The 16,987-nt window shown below is 41.3% G+C and overlaps 4 protein-coding genes across 4 annotated transcripts; 1 reads left to right on the top strand and 3 right to left on the bottom strand.

Annotated features, from left to right (window-relative positions):
- Positions 1–727: 727 nt before the first annotated feature.
- LOC112282527 (uncharacterized) lies at positions 728–1,393 on the top strand. The gene has a single exon (XM_024520209.3). The coding sequence runs from the start codon at positions 851–853 to the stop codon at positions 1,274–1,276; it is 426 nt and encodes a 141-aa protein (XP_024375977.1). The 5' UTR covers positions 728–850; the 3' UTR covers positions 1,277–1,393.
- A 192-nt stretch (positions 1,394–1,585) lies between these two features.
- LOC112282525 (chaperone protein dnaJ C76, chloroplastic) lies at positions 1,586–4,788 on the bottom strand. The gene is made up of 5 exons (XM_024520206.3): positions 4,030–4,788; positions 3,423–3,661; positions 3,030–3,286; positions 2,730–2,910; positions 1,586–2,636 (listed from the first exon to the last, which is right to left on the bottom strand). Exons 1-5 carry the CDS (start codon positions 4,199–4,201, stop codon positions 1,920–1,922), a joined length of 1,566 nt encoding a protein of 521 aa, XP_024375974.1. The 5' UTR covers positions 4,202–4,788; the 3' UTR covers positions 1,586–1,919.
- A 426-nt stretch (positions 4,789–5,214) lies between these two features.
- LOC112282526 (elongator complex protein 5) lies at positions 5,215–8,166 on the bottom strand. The gene is made up of 9 exons (XM_024520208.3): positions 7,888–8,166; positions 7,527–7,616; positions 7,150–7,316; positions 6,780–6,829; positions 6,450–6,519; positions 6,108–6,307; positions 5,841–5,942; positions 5,627–5,702; positions 5,215–5,458 (listed from the first exon to the last, which is right to left on the bottom strand). Exons 1-9 carry the CDS (start codon positions 8,052–8,054, stop codon positions 5,244–5,246), a joined length of 1,137 nt encoding a protein of 378 aa, XP_024375976.1. The 5' UTR covers positions 8,055–8,166; the 3' UTR covers positions 5,215–5,243.
- A 3,254-nt stretch (positions 8,167–11,420) lies between these two features.
- Positions 11,421–15,712, bottom strand: LOC112282759 (mRNA-decapping enzyme-like protein). Its single transcript, XM_024520815.3, has 8 exons — positions 14,978–15,712; positions 14,376–14,416; positions 14,212–14,261; positions 13,738–13,882; positions 13,461–13,514; positions 12,971–13,094; positions 12,037–12,495; positions 11,421–11,786 (listed from the first exon to the last, which is right to left on the bottom strand). Exons 1-8 carry the CDS (start codon positions 15,137–15,139, stop codon positions 11,730–11,732), a joined length of 1,092 nt encoding a protein of 363 aa, XP_024376583.1. The 5' UTR covers positions 15,140–15,712; the 3' UTR covers positions 11,421–11,729.
- Between the last annotated feature and the right edge of the window lie 1,275 nt (positions 15,713–16,987).

Below are 16,987 nucleotides of genomic sequence, written 5' to 3'. Positions count from 1 at the left end.
TGTAAAATAATATCAAGAAAAAACGAATATATATATATATATATATATATATATATATAGACCTATAAAGAATAAAATTCGAAAAATAAAAATTAGAAGAAATATGTATTTAAAAAATAAAAAAAAAAAAAAAAAAAAAAACATTTAGCAAGAAAGTAAACATAAGAATAAACATGCAAAAAATAAAAAATAACAATTGGATAACCATTTTATTAAGTTAATATATTTTAGGAATTTTATTTATAGAAATGATCTTAGTTACCACATAAATTAATAACATGAAATAATAAAAAATGAAAAAATAAGGAGAAAAGAATATTACATTGAACATTAATTTATTAAAGAAATTTATTTATTGTAGGAAATGAAAGATTCCAATTTTTGAAATTGGCCAATTAGAATTCATTCTTTTATACCACAAGCATCTATTTTCTAAAATTCTTCATAAAAAGTATGATACATAGATTCAGTTAACTTATGAAAATGTTCAATGTCTTTCCCACTGATATTAAAATGTATGTCTCCAGAAATTGAAACCTATTTTTTAAGATGGTGTATTGATTCCAGTGCTTTATTGAAAATACATAATAAATATGTGTATACATACATACATACAATTATCCAAGTATTCAAAATCCAGAACTAATTAATCAATCGTCTGAATTTCCATCATACGCAACGAACCAATCCGAAACGAAAACCTCCCGACAAGACCGAAACGAGAACTGTGGGACGAGAACCTCGCTTGGATGGTGGGAAGCTTGGCTTGTTAAAGCGTTCTCCAGATCGACACCGTGTCTACTGCCTGTGATTGTTGGAATTGCAGGGTCGGAGCTCTCAATTTGTGGCGATGGCGGTGGTGCCCTGGCTGTTAGCTATCGGCACGGTGTGGGGAATCACGAATGCACTCATCAAGCGCGGAGCTCTCATTGCGGAAGAGGTGAAGCGCACAGCGAAGCAGCGCACGGCACTTAAAAAGAACTTAGGCGGCGTCGTTGGGGGGTTTTTCCTGGACTGGTTTCGATTGCTGTGCGTATGGCAATACTCGGTCCCCTTTTTGCTCAATCTCTCCATGTCCGTTTTATTTGTCATTAAGCTTGGGGATAGCCCTATTACTCTGGCAGTGCCCGTTACGAATGCCACCACGTTCGCCGTCACGGCTGTCGCTGGCGCTGCTCTCGGGGAGAACTTTAGGCTTGTTGAAACCATTGCTGGCGTCTTGCTCATCGTTGCCGGTGTCACGCTTTGCATTTCGCCACCGTTCAATTTTTCATGACGAGGATGTGAGGCACTATTGTACAGATCATTCGTAAATCTTATAGTAGCGTTTGGGAGTATGTGTTTTTTATCACTTTGATGTGAGGTTTAATGAAGACCTAGAGCTTTTCATTTCCGTCGTTGAGGTACTTAGAGCTGGTGTTCTTCCTGGGTAAATGTGTTGAAATTTGGAGGTGACAATTTCTTCCGTCCATCATTATAGATATTGCTCACAAAGCGAAATAATGAGCCTCTGCTTGCGTTTTTAAAATTTGTGGCACTCAATTACAAATCTGTTCACCAAGCACTATAGCACACATCAATCAAGTTCCTCAAATGGCAATTTCGTTTTACAGGAGAATCGAATTCGATCCTTGTACTATAGGATGTTTCCAAAAATTCATCTGACTAGATAGTTCAATCAGTATTATAACATTGGTATATATTCCCTGATTAATAACGAATAATGGGATGCTTAGCATTCGAATTATTGTATAGTACAGACTAAACATATTGTATTTTTGTTGCTGGACATCTCTGGCATCAGTAAACAGGTTCAGTTCGGAAGTTACTGGAGGATGACATTGATTTCGACTAATTCTTTGGCAGTAATTGTAATAACTTCTTTCTTGCAAGAATATTGAATGTCACTGGTTGCATGCTCAGTCCTTGTTGCGTTTTATCGTGATGGCTGACACAACCAACAATGTGGCAAGGCCGCCGACCACAGCGCCAATCATGTACCAAACTGCAGCGGCCAGGAACACTTGCATGAAAATGCCTGAGGTGATTTCAGCCGGCAATGGGCCAGATGAAATGTCAGAAGAATTTGCAGCACCCAACCCGTTCGTCATACTAGCAGAAACAGCTCCGATCAAGGACGCCGTCACTGGAATAGCCGACAAGCCGGATTTCAACCACCCACTGAGCACCTCGTCACCCATTTGGAGATCAGAAATCCCTGCCCACTTTGGTTCATAGCTATTTCCAGGTTTTCCTGGTTTTGATTCCCTCCTCGGACCAGTTGCACGCTTTTCCTCTGAAGGTACGGATCTTGACACATGCTTTACAGGGGTCCAGTAATCGTCTTCTGCAAGCACATTACCTTCTTCGCCGTTTCCTTGCCGTCGCCTCCTAGCAGCTTCAAATAAACGACCAAGCTCTTCAGGTATACTAGGCCCTTGGTAGGTATGGGAAGCAGTTGAGCTCACTCTTCCAGTTGAAGGTATCCAGCTCAGAGGTACAATTGCTCCTCTGCAAGCACGCACAGAATCCAAATCAGAAGGATCAACTCCAACGAAATGGTGCCACCAACGACCTGCTCGAGCTTGGATATTCTCTGCAGCTGCCATTCGTGCCTCTCTCTGAGCTGGTGTTTCCTGGAACAATTTTAAACGCATTTTTTAGCAGCTGTATTCAATGAAAACCATCAAAATCAGTGCAATGAACTTGAGCTGCGAAGCATTGCTTACTTGCAGGTTTGACCTTTTGGATAGCTCACGTTCCGCACACCGCTTCAGAAACTTCTCAGCTGCTGCAAAAACGTTTTCATTTCTCTGGCCACCGTACGAGTACATGTCAACGCCAACGATTACTCGAGGTTGCTTTGTCATGACAAATTCCAAGGCGGGAAGCTTGTCTCTTTGTACAAATCTGCATAGAAATGTCGTGAGAACACTTAAATGTGAATAATCATCTCAGGGTACCTCGCTATGGCAAATTAGGATGTAAGCAGCTACCGAATGTAAGTAGGTACTAGTGACGAGACTTACGAGATGCAGTCCACAGGACAAGCCCGAATTGCATCGCTAATGGTGGCCTCCGAATTGCCCCACTGACCCACAGCTCGAGCTCGTCCGTAACGATTCTCGATGGCGAATGTGTTGGAGGCTATAAGTGCGCACTTCAGACAGCCCACGCATTGCGACTCGTCCACAAAGATTGCTCGGTCTTCCTCTTCGGGGCCTAACCATTTGGAATACAAGGGTTTACCAGTGTAGCCATCAAATGCAGCCCTTTCAACACGTTTCTGTGCCACAAACAACACCAACAACCAAATGTCACTTCAATTGTCCAACACTTCTTCCGAAATTCTGTCTAAACAAACACAAAGAAGCGTGTCCATTGGTACTTTAAGTACATTGATTTTAGAATCGAAGACTCACCACATCGTATGCTGCTCGCTGCATGGGATCCTGAAGGGTGGCGTAAGCATCGTTGAGCAATATGGACATGTCGTGGCCGATAGGTCCGGCAATATCTGGATGACATCTCTTCTGCAGCCATCTATACGCTTGCTTGATCTCAGGAAATGGCGCGTCAGTCTCCACCCCCAAGAGCTCGTATAAGTCGTATCCATGGTCAATAGCTGATCCTCTTGCTGTATGGGCTGCAGTCACTAGACCTAGAACAGAAACAAACCCAAAAAGCATTGGTTGTCAGCGGTTGAAAGAAGGCAAAACTCCGAAGATTGAGTTGAAGACACTGGTAATCACTTTCCAGGTTCAAGTGTTCAACCTAACGCACCATCATCTCCGCAATGACACATGGATGTACGAAGTATCTACGAAGATTACAACCGAGTTTTGTTCTTCAACGCCGAGAATCTAGCCACTCATCCTAAGCATGAGTTTGCTATCAAGTTCTACTCGTCGTTGTCTTTTTCTTCCTAAAGCACCTACAATTTCAAAAATTTCTGTCCCTGCATTCCATCAGAATCTCCTTCAGAACATCGGGTAAACTGCAGAGCTCAGAGACTTATCAAAATCTCACCATTATTTCTTCTCCTTGACGATTTTTTAGCAATTCGAAGTCCTTTCAGGTCTGCTTGTTCAGTCAAGAGAGGAAGCCCACATAACCGAAGGTTTTCGAATCTGCTCTTCCTGTCAGGCAAGGCTCGGGAAGGCGTCAAATTCCAGCGCCCATGTAGCTGAGCCGTTGCCATAACTACAATCGTCGAACGTCAAAGTGGATGGCCGTGAGTAGCCACGACAAATTACAAATTCTTCTTGTGCAAAGAATGCTATTCTGTGAAACTAAGTTTCATAAAGTCTTCCAATAAAAACTTCAAAGCTAATCAAACATTATTGAACACCCCACCCTTGCCGATCGCTTGCTTCGCTGCCCTTGGCTTACCACCGCCTCAAAGTGCACACAAGCTCGATCACTGTTTCCGACTTCACATCTCTCTTTCACATGCCATGTTCAGGTTAAAAGATAAAAAAAAACTCAAACGAATCGCAACATGCACACACACCACCGCTCGGAGATCTCTTCAATCCAAAAATTGCGCACCCAGAACCTGAATGTGAGACACATACACACGCGAGAAGCACTGGCCTTACGCTTCCTCCCTCAGTACCGCCCTTTTCCTTTCTCATCGCCCCGCCCAGACCGTTAAGATCTGTTACATCTACGACCAATGCGGCAAAGCACTAGGAGCAAGATATCTTTCGCTCGAACTATCTGCGCTTTTCGACGCGAAGGAACTTTTGGCCAAAGTTCCATGCCAACGTGTATCCCACGCATTAGGACGTCAGAAGAGGACTGAGATCAGCACCATTGCCATTCTATCCCAATCGTGTCACGTACGTGTGTGAGTGTGCGTACGCATGGTAATGCATGTTCTCCGTCACCGGGATTTCTTGAATATGGCATCGTCGAAATATTCTAGGGTGGGTTTCAGGTTGCGAAAGGATCAAAACAAAATCATGTTATAAAGCACGGAAGCAGTTGTTTGGCAAGGTCCTCTTGGGTTCATCCACATTACACTCTCAATTCTGGAACCTACAAGTCTAGAGCTATGTTACCTGTAGTTCATGTCCCGTTATAGGTTCCTAAAGCGCCTCAGATTGCACGAATTGGATGAGGGCTTTGAGTCATAAGAAAGGTGACCCATACAGTGTCTTTTGGTTAGGTAAAACATTGCAACGGTGCCGAAATGTCAAGCAATTATCATTTATGCGGTGCAAACAATTATTATTTATTTATATGTCAAGATCATCGTCAGGATCTTCATCAGAGTCTGGTCGTTCATCATCCGAATCCCTCAAATAGTGTATTTCTCCTACAACACCCTGAGATGACCCAAGATTTTGGGAATCATTGTCCTTTGAGGGATTTCTGCTCAATCCTAGCTTTCTGAACTGAGAATCAACTGGATCTGGTCTTCCGTCGTAGATATGCGCCTCCCTTCCGTCCCCTGAAAGATTTCAAGAGTGTCAAATTCATGTGCATATCTTCAAAGTTGGGATCACAGATCATGCTCTTAAATTGGACATAAACCACCAACAATGAAGACCCCTCTGATTTAGTACACATGCAGTAGCTACCCCCCTTTGCATCTTCACTAAAGTCCAAGATGGCAAACCTTGATGCTCGAATGGCAATATGACCTTGGACCTATCTTCTCGCTCTTTCTCCGAAAGATCCAAATTAAACTGTACCTGTGAAATGAAACGCAGAACTCATCGTTCAATGTCAAATGGACCCCACAACCGTGACGCTTCAGCTAGACCTGCGCCCCTCCCTGGAGCTTGTGAAAATATTGAAATAACAGGAAAGGCATGTTGGAATGTCTCTACCTTGGGTGTAGTAGTCTTCATCACCGTCGGTGGATTCATATCCTTCACTAAAGTAACGGGCGAGAAGTTGACACCTACTAGTTCAATGAAGAACTCCTCAACCTGGTCATATGTTGAAGGCCATACATAATTCACATCGCTTGTCAACAAAACCCAAAGCCTGAAACATGGACATTGAATAACTAAAAAACAGAGGTGGTGATTGTCTTTAGTTAAGATCTCTTAGAGCAATCTGCTGCGGGGCTACTGAAAGTGATTGCCTTTTACCTGTTCTCGTACGCGACCATTGCGCTTTTTTGTGCGGACTCGAATCCTTCCCCGTCGTAGGTTCAAAATCTTAGCTTCTGAGGGTAACTGAAGTTGAGGTTCCACATGAATCACTGTTGTTGAAAGATACTCAATGCTAGCTACCACCCTTGATTCATGCAGATCAGCATGCACAAGCCACAGAACTGCTGACACTTGCCCTGCTCAAAGCCAACAAGCTTTAAAACTAGTGAAACCTTTTATAACATACCTAGCCATGAAACAAAGAGATAGCAACCACTATTGGTCGAGAATGGGTTTTGCATGAACAAATCACACACAGCTTTAAGAACGAAGTAATACCACAAGAGCGTAGAGCACTTAGGAAACTGGTAAGAGCAGGTAGTGTGTGGTATCGAAGAAGAACACTCACCTGCAGGATCGCATAATAAATTTGAGAGCAGTTAGTGAGCACGAAGTTTGTCATTCTGCCCTAAATTACTGCGTTGTAACAAAGAAGAAAAGTCAAATTTTAGCTACTTATAACAAAAAACAAAAAATAATAACTTGAAAAAAATATGATATGAGAACCTCACTAACAGAAAATCGTGCCCTACATTCACACATATTTGAAACTGTTCAAAAGCAAGTGGATACTGAAACACCAATACAACAAAAAGCCAAAAATCTTACAGAGTCGATGAGAACGACAAATCGCTCTGTCGCTCGGTTGTCGACTGCAGCTGAAGAGTCGTCAAAAACAGTAAATCAGCAAGGAGATATACTTCAAATTTATTGTATTTAGGAGTATCAATTTAGAAGTAAACTAACTAAACTTGCACGCCTATCCGACTGTCTGCCCATCCATAAAATCAATCAAGTCTAAAAGAAACAAAATGAACACCATGCCGTAACTTGCAAATGTAAATCATCACGTGCTATGCATGAGTAAAGAAAAATAAAGATGAGACTATATTCGACTTAGGTCTAACTTCAAACATTGATATGAAAGAACCATCTTAGCAGGAAAATAAACTTTTTCGAAGAGCAATAAAAGGAATACCTTGCCCTGAGTCGAGGACATATGCGAGAAGGCTCGTCAAATTGGTCACATCGTGACAAACTGTAATTTGAGTGGGCAAATCTGTTTGACTGGAGTTGTCTTCTTTCCCAGGATCCGCCACTTTATTCCAGCCAAGTGGATCAGTGTAACAGTCTACGACCTGAAGCCTTTCCACCCAAGGAGAAAGTAAGGAAGACTGCTTAGCAACTGTTCTGCAAAGTAGATAATTTATAATTTTAAATATTTCAGAATCTATTGATACTTTCCTTGAATTGGAAAAAATTCAATAAAACAATAAGAGTAGAGCTTCCAATAAGGCAACAGTACGTCATCCCAGCAAGCCACATACAATCAACATGAATAGTGGAGTTACAAACCAGTGACCAGGCTTGAAATTGCCCTTCCTAAATGGGGATGTAACCGTATAGCTCTCCGGGGTGCGGCGTAATGCCACAGCCACTAATCCCCTAAAAACATGAAAATTATTATCAACACCATCAATACAAAATTAACGTATCACTTAATGCTGCATCAATTCTAAAACGTCCAACGTGCTATAAAACACTGCAATATCGAAATTCCAGCGAACTGATTACCAAACAAACTACTCTAAACATCACCCCACGGATAACACAACTTATTACTTTCACGGTTACAGCATCGTGCTCGCAAAAAATTAAAAGCAGCAACAAGGATACGTGCAACAGCAAAGTAAGAAGCTGTCGAGCAACGTCATACTTGGCCTGAGCTCGTGCAGCTTCAATATTAGAGCAAAGGGAAGAAAAGAAATGATCGGAAATTGCTGGCCCTGCTCGAGTGTCCAATGTGTCCCGCACCATCACGGCCGGCGCTTGTTCGCCAACTGCCACTCCATCACGCAGCTGCCTAGCTACGGCCTCTGTCATCACTCCGGCACAAATTTAATCCACTCTAATTCCAAAACACAAAATTCCTTAACCACACCACGCCATCACGCCATGCTCCTCTCATTAACACTCATAAACCCTAAAATCGCAGTGTCGGTTTGACAGGGCACCTCGTGCACAGGGGCATTCATCTATTGTTCATTCAATTATTTGATGAGATGGATGGATGAACTCGGGCAGCATAGTAAACCCTGACCGCTGCCCGCCCCATGAGACAGAGTGTTCGGGTTTTGTCTACATACTACTATTCTGTTTACTAATACTCTAAAAACTTTCTATTTAGAGTGCTAGTAATTCTGTTTCATGCTTGATAGTTCACATGTAAACAGTCCTCATTATTTTTCTGGAAAAACATAAATAAAATTGTGTTTCATCTTCGAAGATTATGCACATCACATCTGAACCTTGAACTAATCAACTGAAGGCTCACTTACCGACAGTCGGCGCTCATCGGTCAACCAGACCGAGATGCGCCGTGCAATGTCGGTGGGCTTATCCCAACACCTACCACGCCGACGATTGGAGCCCGAGAAGCTTCACGGGCAAGCAATTTGATGAAAACAGAAAGCGATTCATGAGTGAATTACGATCGTGTAATCGTAGACATTGCTCCTTTAGACAGGAATGCAGATGATAAGCAGGCATTTTGCCGAGGGAAAGCTCTTGAATCTGCCACTGTATCGGTGAGTAGTGGTTATCAATGTCTCCGATTGGCAATTGGGATGTGCTCAGTATGAATGTGTGAACGTTACGATGCGGAGTCCAAATGAGAGTGGACCTTTTTAAATGAGAAATATCACCTCCTGAAGACACATTTCCATTCTCTCGATTTAGGATTCGTGATTTTATTGTTTCATGTTAGGGAGATTAAGGATGAGTAGTCGGATTTTTGTATTGTTGCGCTCCTATTAACAAGCGGAGCTTACGTCAAAAAAATAAAGTAAAAAAATAGATGAATTGCATAAATGTATGAATATATATATATATATATATACATATATGTGTGTGTGTGTGTGTACATATATTCTGTATGTTTGTTTGTTTGTTTGTTTGTTTATTTTTTCTGTTTTCCATGAAGACTGGAATTCTGGGAGGGCGTTTCCTGTGAAATTGTTCATAGCTGTGATATTGTTCATAGCATCAGCCTACAGGATATAACTGCGCATCACGGAACTAAACAACCCTGAACAAGGAAGAGAATAGCAGCACTACACAACCTTGAAAAACCTGCATGGCGATGGTAGATAATTGTTTGAATTCATTTTAAATGTCCTCTTCACCCTGCTGGCATCTTGGTGTGAATCCATGACTGGCTTTGCACCGGCGAATATCGGTTTCTCCCCCCGCACCGCCTCCAATGCTTTCTTCCGGCCAGATCCTATGTGTCAACGTGTTTGAAAGTTGCCAAAGGAGAACTGTAGCAGAGGTTTTGAAGGCCATGCAGATCTTTGTAAAGGATAAGAGTGGTTATTGGAGATGGTCTATAGCAGCAGTTGACGATCCTGCTCTGTGTTCCTCAGGCAAGAATTGCTCAAACTCTTTCCATAGGTAGTTGTGATGTTGCAACAGTAGCGACATTTCCCTCTTCGCTTGCTCGGTGGAAATGGACTTGTCGAGAGTTTGTTGCAGAATGATCCGGATTTTCGTGTCCGCTGCCTGGTCCAAATGCTTTAACCGCATCTGCACCTTGCTACAGAAAATATTGATTGCCTCCTCTCGTTCCCTCTGCTTGAGTTCAAGCAATGGCGCCGGCGGCATCAGCTCTGGGGATGGTACTGCCTCAGTTGGAACATGGATGTGCTCTTCTTTGACTTCAACTGAACCAACGGAGTGCTCTTCATGGACTTCAAGGAACTCGTCCAAGCTGACGATCAGGTGTGAGTATTTCGCAAAATACATGCATGCGCATTGTGTAACGTACTGCTTGTTATCTCTAATTACCTGCATGATCTCTTCTTTGGTATCCTTCAACACGCCCAGAAAGGCATGAAACACGTTTGGATCGGACTCTACTGTCGCTTCCATTTTATGCAGATACTCCATTGCTTTCCACCAAATTGCCCCATACTCTGCAGCTGTGACTCTATCGATGTCTCTTATGAGTTGCTTATGCATTTTAAGGAATGTGAGTATAGCCGCAGCCTCAAAAGTATTTTCGTTGTTTGTGGGTACAAATCTGGTATGCATGATTCGTATACTTTCTAGTTCGTATTCACAATGTACCAGAACACCAGTTTTACCAGTAATAACTAAGGGGAAAGGAAAATCCTAGCAGTCGGTAGAATAGCACGAAGTCGTCTGAAGTTCGAGAACTGTAGGGAAGAGTGCATCGCTTGTGACGCGGACACTTAGTATTTGTTCTGAGCACAACGTCTCTCTGTCTTTCTCTGAGAAACGACCCGATTACATGTCCGTCAATTGAGCTTCCACAAATTCGACTTACAGTCCATCTGCTTAATTAGAGTAAACGAACAGCCATACCCTACTGAAATGCTTGATGTGGTTTGTCCTACGATTCATAGCTTCTACCAGCGTCTGGTGCAACTGTTGGTCTCCACAAGCCAATGGACATGTACATTAAAACTTAACACCACTTTGTCCCTGTCATCGTGCTTCTAATGGATTGACACTCGAGCTGTGAGGCTTATGTGCGAATTCCGACTCGAGGTGCCGAAATTTTCATGGATCGGGAGGAATGCCATCTCCAGCGAGCGTATTTCTTCAAACACATTATTTCTCACAATTTACTGACTGTCTTTATCTGTGAAAACTGAAGTTGATCGCTTCTGACACAATCAAATTAGTTCAAGCGGTCGGTGTATAGACCAGAAAAGCATGGTACAAACAAAGGGCCGGTTCGTATGCAGCCAGCAGAGCAACCTCAAGAGCCGAAAATTTTTATAAGTAAAACACTAAAGCGGTAAGGATGTTCACACTGCTACCAGAGAAGGTTACGTCCTTCCCTTCCTCACTAGCATAATTGGAACCATGATAACGCCTGTGACCATTTCCATGTGACCGCGCAAAACTCTTGCTCTTCTCCACATCAGTTGGAGATTTTGCTAATTCTCAGGTAGAGCGTATTCTGTCACTGGAATCATCATGAATTTGTCAGATCTGTCACCACCACATCAACATAACCAGATTGATAGCAGGAGGACTGCAGTGCAAGCGCAAGAGGATTCATAACTTAGCAATGCTTTGACTTCTGTTCCTTATATTACTTTCTCTCCGACTGAAGTAGAAATGCAAGGCAGTTACCAGAATTTTTTTAATAGGTATGCAGCTTTCGCACAAACAAGATAAGCCTCATATTTAAGATTCATTGAGGTGCTCCAATAGTACTTGAGTCTCAGTTTACGTACATTACATTGTTCCAGCAATGTCACATTTCATTATAAGAGTACTGTTTTCAACTACTGTACAATGTCCGAAGCTCTCATTTCAGCAAATACGTACGTAGAAAGGACCGCAAGAGGCATGACACGGTCTTCAAAACCGTTATCCGGCTCCATACACAACAATCTTTATACTTCTCAGTAAGCTCCACCGACCACAGTACGTGCAAGTCCAAACACACGTGGTCGAGACCAAACATTTTCTGAAATCTTCGCAAGCGTGCTATCCTGATCATGCCTCCATTCTTCGAGCGTATCAATAACTATGTTTATTCACTATCTCTCGGTACACTATGTCTATGAATTGTTCATTCTGCACAACAACCATATCCTGAAATCAATATTTAAATCTAAGAGGCATAAAAATTTCTGGGGAAATTAAAGTCCTTGCCATGCAAAACAAATTGCCCCTTTGCATTAGAAAAGTACAACGAAAGCAACCAAGCTCATAAAATAGAGTTTTCCAAACACAAATTAAGTTTAAATTTTACAAGAAAAAACTTGACAACAAACGTATCAATCCCAAAGCAACCGTGAATTCTCAAACCTCCGAAAATTTTTACCTTGACCAGGCGATTAAGTGCCTCTCGAACTGCACCCTTAGATAGTGATCCACTAAACTGCATGGGTTGAGAAAGCGAGACTGGGGGACTTGAGGGAAAATGTTGAGAGAACGGAAGACCATGTGAAGGTTGCACAGAAGCTGTAGGAGGAGCTAGAGAGCCAGTGGGAGCACTAGAGGCTCCGTGAGCTGAATTCAGAGGTGGATGAGCAAAGTAGGATGGCTTTATGAGAGTTGCGCGACCTACAGAAATAACATCAGGCGAGTCGAGAGAAAAAGCCGGTGCTAGAGAAGTAGGCGGTAAAGCAGTTGTCGGTGGCGATATTAAAGATGGCATAGGCATAGGTGGAAGAGTATGAGGTGCAGATACGATTGTGCGAGGTTGCACTGGATAAGTTGTTGGAGGACGAGAAGGCCCTGTGAGGATAACATCAGGTGAGGTGCTGCGAAATGTGCTATGCTGCACATTCAAAACGTAAGAGTAAAATGCATTAAATTTCATAATTATTTTTTCAAAAAGTATAGTAAAAATATAACAGGATTTCCAATTGTGTTATGCAGTGAAAAACTAGGAGCAGCAACAAAGTCAGAATACAGAAAACATGAAAAATAAAGAGAACCGAAAATAAGAAGAAAGCAAACATGAGTAGAGAACAAATAGGATTTGATCCGACATGCAAATAATTTATTAATTGGTCAATAGATCAATTAGACTACTGGAGGGGATGCAACGCAAGAAATGAGCAACCACAGATACACCTGAAAGAGGATAGCTAAGTGCAGCTTGTTTGCATCTCAAAGTAAGACTTTAGATAGCACAAAATATCATCTAGCAGCTGTTTGAAGGGAAGAACAGCTTCATTGTTACAAAACAAGCTACTCAAGTCAAAGAGACTTTCACAATGAGAAACATGACAAAGGAAACAGATGCATACGAAGAAACGCTCATGTGGCTCATCCTGAGCCTCGGGGAGTGCTGAAGATACGAGAGGGCCACGCTCCAGTGGACTTTCCAAGTGGAATGATGTAGGAACTGTCTCCAGTTCTGTAAACTCGGAGCTGTAAGAAGCATATGGAAACACAAACTGTTTCTACTTCAGCTATCAAAACATACATCAAAAAATCACAAATATCAATGACAGTTCAAGCAGCCACATGCATCACATCTCAAGTTCATATGATATCGTACGTGATTCCCAATTCAAGCTTCTGCACAAGAAACTTGCAAACACAAACCAAGAAAAAAACCTTAAAGTAAAATGACCAATTCAGTGTGTTAGAAACAGAACATGTAGCGAGCTACACATCATAACAAGCTACTTGATTATACATGAACCAATCTAATTTCAGCCAAAATGAGTATATCCTTTTTCTCGCATTTATCCAAATCCGCAAGTACATCAGCAAATTTCGATGAAAACAAACCTTGGCGAAAATGACCTTGGTTTTAGATGATGTTTGGAGAGGCTGTCTAACAATCTGATGCAAAACAAATTTGAAGCCCAAATAAAAATCCCAGCAATAATATTAAGCGGACCCCCAAACAAAATGATAACTTCACTTGCTGTGTATTACAACCACCTTCGTCTGGACCTCGATCATGTCAACAATGGAGAGAAACGTGCAAATCAAAAAGGAAGAATTCCACAAACTCATATTGCAAAATACTAACTGAAACCAAATCTAGACACAGTTGGATTACCTCTGGAAAAGACTGGTAACATCGTCAAACTCCGACGAATTATGGAATTGAATGCATAAATCTTCCTGGTTGGCGTTGCGGTAAATAAAATATGGAGATTGTAAAGTGTGCTCTAAATCACCCGATAGATTCTCCACCAAATTATCTGCCCACAACTCAACAAACCAGAAAAGTAAGTACAGGAAAATTACGGATCCTTTCAAATTCATTTACATGACGACCAATCTTCACGATGCTTGTCGTATAACTTCGTCACAAAGACCACCTGAAATCTGAAATTCACATTCCTCTATCGAATTTAGATATCATCTCCTAGACTACATACCAACACATTAAAACCACCCTAAAGTCAGAGAGTATTCACAACTTAGATTGCCACATTTTTTATTAAGAAAACGTATCGAGAGCCCAAGTTCTCCAATAATCGAACGAATTCTATGATCATTTCTTTCTTCTACCTCCATAGACACGCACCTGTGCTTCGTCGATTCATCACTATGAACTGGAACCGTGGATGTCTTCCCCTGTAGTAAAGACCTCCACGCATCACAATCCAACTCACAAACCCCATTCCCCTCGCGAGTGAACAGTATAATACAAAACCAAATATAGGCTGCAGAGGAATACTGAATCCTCACCTTTTTACGACAAACAGTGAACCCTCCACATCCTTGCTAATCTGAAATCAAACACAAGAAAACAATTACAGGCGTGTCGATTGACATCTGCCATAATTCAAAGCCAGCAATAAAAATCTAGCAGGAATCGTTCCGCACACTGTTCGCATTCCCCAACATCTCAGTCTGCTAGTGCTTTCGTTAAGAATTAAAATCTAACCATCTACTCAATGCAATAACGCTGGAAGACATCCCACGTAAGGCTAGAACCCTAACGAGTGGACTCTTTTAAGAGAAAAAAATTCGGGTGTATTTCTTCACCACCTCAGCACCTGACTGCATCAACTCGCAGATAAAATCACCACCTGTAAACCCTACTCAACGTTATCAGAGCGCTAGTTCATGCTCAAGACCTACTGTTAGTCAGTAATCATACAAACGATCCACCGTTTTTAGAGCCACCGCAAACCATGAAACCACCAACCACCAGAGAAACCATTGATCTCACTCAGACCCGTCCGAACTCTTACCCCATAAGAAAAATTCCACTACAACACAGCTAACAAAATCGCACCGGAGCAGCTAGTCCCAAATTTCGCCTAAACCATGGAACTGCGACGTACCCATTGGTTGGTATCCGAATTCATCTGATAGACGCTGACATGAGTGGCAGTAGCCAAAATATCCTCTACGAACTGGTCCATCCGCTGCAAGACGACGAGGTTAAGCTCCTTGGTGCTGGTCTTATCCAGCTGCGGAGGCAGCGGCCTACCGCTCTGCGCCATGACAAACCGTCTTCCCACACCTGACCTCCTCCTTAACTCAGGGAACCAACTAAACTACTCATGAACAAAACCATTTCCCTACACTCTTAAAAAATAAACAAAAAAAATGATCTCTACTCAATTCTTCTCTCCTCTCCTCACCTCTCCGCTCCGCTACTCTCCTCCCTCTACTGTTCTCCTCCTTCCCTTCCAAGCAACCACCACTCCGACACACCAGTGTCACCCAGCAATTCCCTCTGCGTCTACCCTCCCCAGGGGGTGTCCCAGTTCCGGTAACAGGTGACGCCAAATCGAAGGAAAAGAAGGCTTATAAGATGGAGGGAGGTGTGGGCGGAGAGAGGAATGGATCGGGGGTGGGGGGGGGGAGAAGGTGGAGGAGGAGGAGGAGGAGATTGTTTGATTGATTGCTGGAGCTCCTCCGACGCTGTGCTGCAAATGGATCTGGATGCATCAACAGCTGCAGTCCTCGTCCTCCTCCTCGTCCCCTTCCCCCTCCCCCTCTTCCTCCCCCTCCCCCTCTTCCTCCCCCTCCGACAGAGGGGCCTCGGTAGCCTCGTCTGCCCTGGCGACGCAGCCTTACGCAGTAGTCGGTGCGGGCGTCTTTGAGCTCTTAAAGATAGGCTTGGGTTTGTTTCAAGCGGCCCCAGCTCTGGCTCCGGAATATTGATTTGATACTGAAGGTTCAGCTCTATCTCGGACCACAAAATGAATGCACACACACATTAGTTTTAAATTCTTATCAAATAAACCTTCAGTGGGACACTATCTTGAAAACTTATCATTTCATTTGTAACAGAAAGCAAAATATACTTGATATGATTTTTATTTGCAGGAATTAGTTAATTAGTTGAATTAGGATGAAAGTTATTGGATCTATGATGGTCTTCCAAGAATATGCTTGATTCTGATTTTCATGCATTTTCCAGGTCTAAATGTGAACCATGTGTAAAGGAATCAAAGAGTTGGCATATGAATGTGGTTAATAGATTTGTCTAATGCTTGGAATCCTTAAGTTCATGTTTTTTCTTAATTGAAATAATTCTTAGTAAATAAAAAATAATAATAATGTGCCCATTTAGATTAGTTAATTTAAAAGAGTTGCTCAAATAGTTTTTAGTGCCATATATTTCATGTTTAGAAGATGAAGGGGTGCTTCAAATTGGAAGAAAAAAGAGAATATTGCTACTAGTAATAAACAACTTGTTGGATATTACTTCTCCTATACATGTGTTAACTTAATTAAAGATAAGCATGGTGTAAGCCAACTCAAGTATTTGAATTTTGTAATAAAATCATAAAGATGAATCTTAAAATATAATTTTATTTATCAAAAATAAAATGATGATATAAAATTAAAGTTCACATATTTTCATCATTGATACAATAATTGATTACAAAAAGAAATCAAATTTTTAGAGAAGATGTTGTGTATGAATCAATAATATAATTTCTTCTTACGAATATAAAGACAACTAAATTTGTTTAAATTAGCTCAACAAAAAAATTATTACTTGTATATAAAAAAAATTATTTAAAAAAATCACTATATTAGATAATATTAATGATTATTTATAGATTAATATTATAAAATCCAAAATATTTTTTATATATAACAAAGAAGATTTTATTATCTATAAATTATAGTCAAATATCTCATTAATTTATTTGGATGAAAATAAAGTAGTGGTCTTAGCACTTAATTCAATAGAATTATGATTGTATTTTGATTTGATTGGATTTTAATTAAAAAATTCTATTATATATAAATATATATTTTACATGTCTAATTTTTTATTAGATTATTCAAAAATTGATAGAAAAAAGTAATTGAGATGATGTAATGATAAA

Source organism: Physcomitrium patens, chromosome 5 (genome assembly GCF_059467195.1).
Source record: "Physcomitrium patens ecotype Gransden chromosome 5, ASM5946719v1, whole genome shotgun sequence".
Classification (NCBI taxonomy): Eukaryota; Viridiplantae; Streptophyta; class Bryopsida; order Funariales; family Funariaceae; genus Physcomitrium; species Physcomitrium patens.
Note: the sequence above shows the minus strand (reverse complement) of the source record. Positions and strands in the feature narration are given on the sequence as shown.

Coding starts and splice junctions, on each gene's coding strand:
- LOC112282525 (XM_024520206.3), bottom strand. CDS start 4,201: ATGGCAACGGCTCAGCTACATGGGCGCTGGAATTTGACGCCTTCCCGA. Junction 3,662..4,029: donor GTCAAGGAGAAGAAATAATG/GTGAGATTTTGA, acceptor TTTCTGTTCTAG/GTCTAGTGACTGCAGCCCAT. Junction 3,287..3,422: donor AGCGAGCAGCATACGATGTG/GTGAGTCTTCGA, acceptor TTTGTGGCACAG/AAACGTGTTGAAAGGGCTGC.
- LOC112282759 (XM_024520815.3), bottom strand. CDS start 15,139: ATGGCGCAGAGCGGTAGGCCGCTGCCTCCGCAGCTGGATAAGACCAGC. Junction 14,262..14,375: donor TCACTGTTTGTCGTAAAAAG/GTGAGGATTCAG, acceptor TCTTTACTACAG/GGGAAGACATCCACGGTTCC. Junction 13,095..13,460: donor CCAAGGTCATTTTCGCCAAG/GTTTGTTTTCAT, acceptor TGCTTCTTACAG/CTCCGAGTTTACAGAACTGG.
- LOC112282527 (XM_024520209.3), top strand. CDS start 851: ATGGCGGTGGTGCCCTGGCTGTTAGCTATCGGCACGGTGTGGGGAATC.
- LOC112282526 (XM_024520208.3), bottom strand. CDS start 8,054: ATGACAGAGGCCGTAGCTAGGCAGCTGCGTGATGGAGTGGCAGTTGGC. Junction 7,317..7,526: donor AATTTCAAGCCTGGTCACTG/GTTTGTAACTCC, acceptor TTGGGTGGAAAG/GCTTCAGGTCGTAGACTGTT. Junction 5,943..6,107: donor ATGGTCGCGTACGAGAACAG/GTAAAAGGCAAT, acceptor ACATATGACCAG/GTTGAGGAGTTCTTCATTGA.